At 41.9% G+C, this 10001-nt stretch overlaps 1 protein-coding gene across 1 annotated transcript in view; it reads left to right on the plus strand.

Moving 5' to 3' along the window:
- The window catches only part of LOC109916085 (integrin alpha-2-like), an 18528-nt gene that overhangs the window by 7666 nt on the left and 861 nt on the right, over nt 1-10001 (plus strand). Inside the window, exon 4 of the mRNA XM_048596122.1 lies at nt 7808-7921. Coding sequence (XP_048452079.1) covers nt 7808-7921 — 114 coding nt within the window. The remainder of the gene's footprint in view (nt 1-7807; nt 7922-10001) is intronic.

Below are 10001 nucleotides of genomic sequence, written 5' to 3' on the forward strand. Positions count from 1 at the left end.
AAACGTCAGCCTCTCTGCTCCTATGATGCTGCTTGACCTTCTGTGTTCATCCAGCCCTGCACCTTGTTGTCTCGGATTCTCCAGCATCTGCAGTTCCTACTATCTTTGAAACATTAACCTTGTTTTTCTCTCTATAAATGCTGCCGGACCTGCTGAGTTTCTCCAACCATTCTGTTTTTGTAACAACTTCTCTTGGCATGACTGAGGACCACTCTCCTGAGACTTTGAGACATGACCATTTGGTTGAAGCTGTATTCAGTGTTTTGGCCACTTAAGCCACTGGCACATGTTGATAGTGTGACATTGATATGGCACAATGCTGTAAAGCCACATCCCCTTGAAATGGTCATGGTTGGCTTTTCCAGCCCAGGAGGGACATGGACAAGAAGGATGGGTTGCACCAAAACTGGAGGAGCACCAATATTCCTGCAGGGATGTTTGCTAGTGCCACGAGGAAGGATTTAAATGAGTGTGGTAGAGAGGTGGAATCAAAAGCAGTAGGATAGTATGTGAAGTATTTGAAGAGAAGAGAGGGGCTAAATCAAATAAATCTCATAGAAAGTACAGGCAGGGCAAGATTAATGAGCATGACAAGACTTGCAGTCTGAAGTGTATTCATTTTAATGCAAGGAGTATAACAGATAAGGCAGATGAGCTTCAAGCCTGGATTAGTTCATGGACGTATGATGTGGTAGCTTTTACTCAAACTTGACTGAGTGAAGGGTAGGACTGGCAGCACAACATTCCGGGGTTTAGATGGTTCAGGTGTGATAGAGATGGATGTAAAAGGGGTGGGGTATTTGCATTACTGGTTAAGGAGACTGTGCCACCAAGAGAGGACATCTTGGAGTGCTCATCCAGCTGTATTCGACCAACTGGCATCAAAGAGCCCTCGCAAAACTGGTATCAATGGGTATCAAGGGGCAAATTCTCTGGACTCACTACACAAACACAGTGGCTGAAAGAGCAGGTCAGAAGATAGGAATACTGCATCAAATAACTCACCTCCTGAATCATTAAAGCCTGTCCACCATCTATAAGTCAGGAATGTGATGGAATACTCCCCACTTGCCTGGATGAGTGCAGCCCCAACAACATTCAAGAAGCTTGACACCATCTAGGACAAAGCAGACAGATTGATTGGCACTACATCCACAAGCATTCACTCCCTCCACCACCAACACACAGTAGCAGCAGTGTGTGCTATCCACAAGATGCACTTCAGAAATTCACCAAAGATCCTCAGACAGCACCTTCCAAACTCACAACCACTTCCATCTAGAAGGACAAGTGCAGCAGATATATGGGAATACCACCACCTTCAAGTTTCGCTTCAGTTAGTATTAGTATGGAAGGACAAAATGTGGCAGCATGGGTTTGGAGGGCTGAAGGGCCTATTTTAGTGCTGTATTGTTCTTTGTTCTTTGTTCCAAGTCACTCACCATCCTGACTTGGAAATATATTGCCATTCCTTCACTGTCGCTGGGTCAAAATCCTGGAATTCCCTTCCTAATGGCATTGTGGGTCAACCCACAGCAGGTGAACTGCAGCAGTTCAAGAAGATAGCTCACCACCACTTTCTCAAGGGCAGCTAGGGATGGGCAAAAATGCTGGCCAGCCAGCAATACCCATGTCCCACAAATGAATAAAAGCAAAAGCAAAGCCATATGGATAGAACTCAGGAATAAGAAAAGTGCAATCACTGCTGAGGTCATATTATCAGCTCCTAATAGCGGGTGTTAGAGGAACAGATATGTCAGCAGTTCATGGAAAGATGTAAAAACTACAGGGTTGTTCTACGGGGTGATTTTACTTTCTCCGGTAATCACTGAGGCTCCCTTAGTGCCAGGGCAGAATTTGTAAGGTACATCCAGGAGGAATTCTTGAAGCAATATGTAAATAGAATCCCTACAGTGCAGAACAAAGCCAATCGAGCCATTGAGTCCAACCAATCCTCCAAAAAGGAACGCACCAATACCTAGCCCCCACCCTATCCCGTAACCCTGCATTTGCCATAGCTAACCCACCTAATTTACACATCCCCGGACACTAAGGAAAATTTAGCCTGGTCAATCCAATTAACCTGCACATTTTTGGACTGTGGGCAGAAACTGGAACAGCTGGCAGAAACCCACACAGACACAGGGAGAACGTGCAAACTCCAAACAGTTACCCGAGGCTGGAATCTTTCTGATGAAGGGTCTAGGCCCGAAACATCAGCCTTCCTGCTCCTATGATGTTGCTTGGCCTGCTGTGTTCATCCAGCTATACACCTTGTTATCTCAGGTCCCTGGTGCTATGAGGCAACAGTGCTAACCACTGAGCTACCATGGTACCCCATACTGAGTCACTGTGCCGCCCCAATGAGATAGTCCAATTAGGGAAGAGGCTGCATTAGATCTTGTATTGGGGAGTGAGCCTGGCCAGGTTATTGAAGTTTCAGTGGGGGAGCATTTTGAGAATAGTCATTATCTTAAAACTTATGGAAATATAATTATGTAACAGGATAAGACTGGTCTTTTGGTGAAAGTGCTAAATCGAGAGAACTAATTACAACAGTATTAGGCAAGAAGTGGAAAAATTGAATTATTGGCAATTAAATGAAGGTAAATCCACATTTGACATGTCTAAAAGTCTGTTGATCAGACTTCAGTGCCAGAATGCTCCTGTTTGGATGAAAGATAATGATGGCAAGTTTCAGGAACCTTAGATGATAAGAGATGTTGCAAGTTTAGTTAAAAAGATAAAAAGAAGTGAATGATATATTTAAGTACTTTGCATCAAGAAGGACATGGATGACAGTAAGTCTAGAGAGGGGTTTTTTGATACTGTGGAGCATGTTGATATTAAGGAGGAGATGACGTAGGTTATCTTAAAAACATTAAGGTGGAGAAGACCCCAGTGCATGATGGGATCTATCCTCAGGATACTGAGGGAGGTGAGGGAGGAGATTGTTGGGGTGTTGACAGAGATCTTTGTATCCTCTGTAGCCACAGACGAGGTCCCAGAAGACTAGAGAACAGCCAATGTTGTTCCTTTGTTCAAGAAGGGCAAGAGACAATTCAGCAAATTATAGGCCAATGAGCCTTACATCAATGGTAGCGAAATTATTGGAGAAGATTATTAGGGACAGGATCTACTCATATTTGAAAAAGAATGGACTTATTAGGGATAGTCAGCATGGCTTTGTGTGGAGGAAGTCTTATCTCCAAAATTTGAGTATTTTTGAGGAAGTGACAAAGATGATTGAGGGTAGGACAGTGGATGTTGTCTACATGGACATTACTAAAGCATTTGAAAAGGTCTCTCAGGGTAAACTGGTCCAGAAGATCAAATCGCATGGAATCCATGGCGAGTTGGCAAATCGGATTCATAATTGGCTTGGCCATAGAAGACAGACAGTAACAAAACCAGAAGTTGCTGGAAAAGCTCGGTAGGTCTGGAAGCATCTGTGGAGAAAAAAATCAGAGTTAACATTTCAGGTCTGGTGACCCTTCCTCAGTTCTGTAATTTATATATATGGTTATATATATAAATGATTTGGATGAAATGTCAGTCATCTGATTAGCAAGTTTGCAAATGACACGAAAATTGATGGAGTTGTAGATAGTGAGGAAGGATATCAAAGGATGCAACAGGATACATATCAGCTGGAAAGTAGGAGAAATGGCAAATGGAGTTTAATCTGGACAAGTGTGAGGTGAAGCATTTTGGGAGATCAAATGCAAGAGGAAAGTATACAGTAAATAGCTGGACCTTTAGGAGCATTGATATACAGAGGGATCTTGTGGCCCAGGTCTATAGCTCCCTGAAAGTGGCAACACAAGTGGATAAGGTAGTTAAAAAAGACATATGGCCTTTATCAGTCAGGACATTGAAAGTAAAAGTTGGCAAGTCATGTTGAAACTGTCTAAGACTTTAGTTCTGCCACATTTGGAACATTGCAAGCAGTTCCAGTCGCCACACTACAGGAAGGATGTTTGGAGAGGGTGCAGAAGAGGTTTACCAGGATGTTGCCTGGATTGGAGTGTATTAGCTACAAGGAGAAGTTGGACAAATTTGGATTGCTTTCGCTAGAACATCAGAGGCTGAGGGACAACCTCATAAAAACATATAAAATTATGAGAGACATGGATAGGATGGATAGTTGGACTCTTTTTTTTCCAGGGTGGAAATATCAAAAATTAGGTAACACAGGTTTAAGATGAGAGGGGGAAGCCTTAAAAGAGATGTGTGAGGAAAGTTTTGCTTTTACACAGTGGGTGGTAGGTGCCTGGAATGCACTGCCGGGGGGGCGGTAGAACGAGATATAATAGCAACATTTGAAGAGGCATTTAGACAGATACGTGAACAGGTAGAGAATAAAGGGATACCAGCCATGTGCAGGCAGATGGGATTAGTTGAGAATAGCTGTATAGTTGGCACAAATATGGTGGGTGTTCTATGTTCCAACAATTGTGCATGACGTCAAGGCTGCAACTGATAAAGTGTTGCATCTAGGAGCAATAGCAAAACTGGAGTCAATAGAAATCAGGGGAAAACTTTCCATTGCAGGAGTCATTTTTAGCCTAAGAGAAGATGGTTCAGTGTGTTCAGCTATCATCATCCCAGGAAATGACTTCAGGAGTTTGTTAGGGTGGCGTCCTAGGCCCAACCAGTTGTCTTTTTAACTCCGTCATCTTCCCCCAGCGTTCTCAGTGTCAAATGTCATCTGAACGTTCCTGCAAAATTATAACCAGTAGACATCGCTGCACCACCTAGCAATCTGTGGGACTTAACTTTGAATGGCTATTAGTACATCTACGTTCTTCTTACTCAAATTGTTCTTGAAATTGATGGGAGCAGATAACTTGGCTTCAAAGACAGATTCCATCACAATGATGTCAACCTCAAATCTTCCAGCACTTCTTGGATCCTGTTTCCCTTTCGTTCCAACTCCAGATAGTTTTGTTAGTGTTTTACTCCCTTCAAATCTCCTGGAGATACTCACAAAGCAATGAGTTCTCTGAAGCTTTTGCTTTGAGCCACTCGGGATCCTCTTTCTATGTGTTGTCATGTGGAAGCACAACTAAAGTTTTGCTGATGGAGAGGCTGGAAATTGACAGGCAAAGACTGATACTTTTGGGTCTTTTTATTTTACTTTGTACTTCTCTATAGTGTGAGCTGAAAAAATGAAGTAAACACACAAAATTAAACTATCTGGAAGCTTTTGGCAGAATTTCAAAAGCCAGCACAGATTTAAATAACTTGGCGTATGATGATTCTTACAACGAAGGGTTACTTTCAGAAGTAGATTGCCAGGCTGGGCAGGGTTGTTGGGGGGTGGGTGGTCCTCTTGTATGTTTTTACCATTTCAACAGAATAGAATACAGAGAAAAACAATAAAATTGTTCCAAGTATAAAGGGTATAAACCTTACTTTTTCTGTATACAAAGAAGGAAGTTCCTGAAGTGCCAAAACATAAAAATATGTGCAATGTTAAATGGTACAAAGAAGGTAAGCCCAGGATGTCATATCAAAGAACAATAGAGCACAGAAACAGGCCCTTTGGCCAACCAACCCTGCACTGACTAAGTGCAGTATGCCAAGAATGTACGACCAAAAAACCCCAAACATAAGGTAAGTAAATTTATAACACATTATGAGAAAGATCAAGGTTTATATTAACAAAGGTGCAAACAAGGAGTTATTTGGACACAATAACGTAACACATATTATTCTAAAGCTCTGATCTTCAATTGCCCAAAATGGCTTTTACCTCTTCCATTGACAATTTTATGTTTAAGATGTAGATTCTGGAAGGAGCTACTTTCTGCTTGGAGGAAGCAAAGTGTTGGCTGTAGCAATTAGACCTAAGTTTGCCTCTCCCACATTAATTATAATTAAGAATGTCTGCTGCCATAGATACCAGATGTAGGAGTTCCAATTGTGTCAGCAATGAATTTGGGTTTGTTCGTGCATGTTTTTGTTTGAGCCATTTAATGATATTATAAATTGTTAAGTAATATATTTTTATCAGACGCTCACATTCTTTTATGGCCTTCTGTTGTTTTGTTAAAAATGGAATTTTCATTCATTGGCCATCCCTCGCAAATGAGGATGACTCTCTTTCACTGTCAGGGTGAGTCCGTAGGTGGTACAGACTGACTGCTGCAGGCTCTGTTACACTTGGGGTTGGTGGTAGTCACAGAAAGTGGCGGGTGGGGGCGTTGATGTGGCAGTTTACTCCTTTCGCTGTTTTTGCCTAGCTTCCATTTTTCCCAGCAGCAAATCTTGAGGTGCTCAATGCCTTCCCAGATGCTCCTCCTCCACTTTGGATGGTCTTGGGCTAGTAACTCCCAGGTGTCTGTGAGAATGCCACACTTCACCAGTGAGGCCTTGAATAATAAATAATAATAAAAGAAAGAACTGCGGATGATGGAGATCTGAAACAAAAACAGAAATTGCTGGGAAAACTCAGTAGGTCCGGCAGCATTTGTGAGCAGAAAACAGAGTTAACATTTCACGTTCAGTGACTCTTCCTCAGAACAGAGAGCATGTAGGAAAATATTTATCTTGACCATGGCTGGTGGAGGTGCTGACCTGATTCAGGCTGGCAGGGAGTTATTCTGCCAAATCTGCTCAGGCCTGAATTTACTTTGCAATAGAGTATCAATGGCATTTAGACCTCAATCTGCAGGTTTAAGAAGGATTCCACTGACATTGATTGCTTATTGCAGAAGGTAAGCAATTTGGTGATTTTCACTACATCTTGCATCAAAATTTGAGGTCTTTAAAAAATAAGTTAGTTGAATTTTGAAAACAAACACTAATTATCACCTGTGATTTGTTGGTAGTTAGAAAATGGAAGTGTTCAAATTATTAACATCAATTCGATAGACTGTGAGAGAAACACAGAGAGACAGGATTTCCTCATCCTGATTTTAGTTCTATGATTTTAAAAAGCTGAAATTTGAAAATACATAGAATCATAGAATGGAATACCTACACAACGTTCAAACTTTTGTTAATTGAATATATAATCACCCCAATTTCTGAGATCTACCAGATAGGAGAAACAAAGCAAGGGACAGACTGGGACTTTGTGGACCGAATGGCCCATTCCTGTGCTGTACAGAATGTACGTCAAAGAAACAATCTCAAAGTAACAAATGTTTGCAGAGATTTCTTACAAATTTGCAAATAAGTCCTGCCCTGTGTCCATCAGGAATCCCCAAATGGTTTCAAATTGAGACAGTTCCACGCCATCCCTTTTCACTTTCAACTGAAAAGCACAAAAAAATCTACCAGCAGCTACACCCTACAGTCTACCATAATTCTTCCAAATCTCAGGCATCCTCTCCACATTTCTAGCAAATAGGGGTTCTCTCTTTTTATAGCAGTCCTAGACCAAACAATTCACCCAGTTTGTTGAATGCCAACAGGCCCACTGGGAAATTTTGTGCACCTAACTCCAGTTTGGCTCAGGTTTACACTTTAATGGCACCAAAGCTTAAGACCATTCCTAGGCGATACTAAAACTCTGGGCTACCCCAATGCAGCTAAACCTCATTCTTCCCAGTTAGTACTTCTTCAGTTCTCTGCATAAAGGCTGATGCCACCCTCAGCACTATAAGGTCTATTATGTGTAGGCCCAGGAGACAGATCCGGCTAGAAAAGGGATCGAATCTCATGTTGTTAGCACCAATCTGATCCACTTCACCCTTCAACAAAGGAAACTGATCAATTGTATTTAAACCAAGTTAATAAGTTTGTTAAACTTTTGAACAGAATAAATATGTAACTTTTTTTTAAATATGACTTTTAGATGCCAGTTGAAATATCAAGACCAATGAAGGAAGAAGTTCCTACAGGAGTGATTGTGGGGAGTGTGATCGGAGGACTACTTGTACTTCTGGCATTGATTGCTGCCTTGTGGAAAGTAAATATTTTTTAAGTTTTCTAAACTTCAGATGGTTCAAACAAATTAGGACAGTTATTTTTGGGTTATCATAAAATGTACAGCAGTTCCTAAGGCTATGCAATTCCGTAATTTGTTATCCCAGTATGTAGCATCCACTTGAAAGTTACAGTTAAATTCATAATTGACATGAAATACATGAGTGAGAATAATAGACAGATGATTCCCTGCATAGCATTGTAAGGAATAAAGTGTTAAGGTGTTTGTTCCAGTTATTGTTGAACAAAAGGAATTAAACCGGACAAACTACCTGGCATTGACCTAGGCATCAGAAACAATTGCAAACACCCCTTGTCAACCCTGCAAAGCAAAAACATTTGGTGGCATGTGCCAAAATTGGGAGAGCTATCCTCCAGACAAGTCAAACATAGCCATGCTCTCAGAATCATACCTTACAGAGAACGTCACATACACACCATAACCATCCCAGCAGATATCCTGTCCCACTGACAAAGAACAAACTCACGAAAGGTATGCAGTGAGGAAAGGCTGGCCCTGGGAGTCTTCAACCTTTATTCTGGGCCCAATGAAAGGTCATGGGATCAAGTCAAACATGGGCAAGGAAACATCCTCCAATTGCCATTCACATTCACTCCCAGTTAATGAATCGGCACTCTTCCATGTTGAACAACACTTGGAGGAAGTACTGAGGGTGGCAAGGGCACAGAATGTACACTGGGTGGGGGCCTTCAATTTCCATCAACAAGAGTGGCTTGGCAGTTCCACTACTGACTGAGCTGGCTGAGTCCTAAAGGACATAGGTGCTAGTCTGAGTCAATGGCAAGTTGTGAGGAACCCAACAAGAGGAAAATATCTACTTGACCTTGTCCACACCACTCCACCTGGTGAGATTCAACTGTCCACAATGATCCATGACGAGTCAAAATACAGAAGAGAGATAGAAGACTTGGTGACGTGGTACAATGAAAACAATCTGTCTCTCAATGTTGGCAAAACTAAAGAACTGCTCATGACTTCAGAGAAAGAAAGTAGGAGATCATGCCCCCACCTACATCAACGGAATGGAGATTGAGAGAGTGAAGAGCATTAAGTTCCTTGGAGTGACAATAACCAACGACCTATCCTCGACTTGCCATCTAAATGCAACAGTCAAGAAGGCAGAACAATGCCTCTTCTTCCTCAGGCAGCTCAGAAAATTTGGTATGTCCATGCCTCTTCAACTTCTACAGATGCACCATTGAAAGCATACTGTCCAGGTGCATAATGGCCTGGTATGGCAACTGCACTGCCCAGGACCGTAAGAAACTACAGAAGCTGGTGTGCACAGCCCAAACCATCACAGAAACCAACCTTCCATCCATGGACTCTATTTACACGGTTTGCTGCCACAGAAAGGCTGCCAACATCATCAAAGATCCATCGCACCCGGATAATGACCTCCTACAACCTCTTCTGTCAGGCAGAAGGTACAGAAACCTGAACACACCCTCAAGTAGTTTTAGCAAGAGCTTCTTTCTGACCGTTATCAGACTGCTGAATGGATTCTAGCCTCAAATAATGTAACCTGCAATGGAACCTGTATGTCTCTTAAGTTTTTTTGATCTGTACATCCTTTGCTTGCTGTGATCTGCCTGTACTGAAAACAAGACATTTCACTGTATTTCAGTACACATGATAATAAATCAATCAATCAATCAAGATAGGAGTTACCATCACACTGTCCTAATGGGGATAATGTCCCACCTTCTCATTGAGGATCCCCTTCATCATTTTGTGTACCACTACCACCATACTAAATGGGACAGATTTCGAGTAGATCTGTTAATTCAAACCTAGGCATTCTTGAGGCATTTTGGGCCATCATCAGCCACAGAAACACAATTTGCATTCTCATATCCCCCTCTACTATTACCATCGAACAAGGAGATCAATCCTGTTTCAATGAAGACAGTGTGCCAGGAAAAGTTCTGAACATACCTAAACATTAGGTGTTAAGAGCTAGTCTGTAGGACTACATGCACGACAGACACTAGAATCAGCATGCAACAGACAGGACAACGCGTTCCCACAACCAACAGAT

The sequence above is a fragment of the Rhincodon typus genome, chromosome 1, assembly GCF_021869965.1.
Source record: "Rhincodon typus isolate 14 chromosome 1, sRhiTyp1.1, whole genome shotgun sequence".
In the NCBI taxonomy this organism is placed as follows: Eukaryota; Metazoa; Chordata; class Chondrichthyes; order Orectolobiformes; family Rhincodontidae; genus Rhincodon; species Rhincodon typus.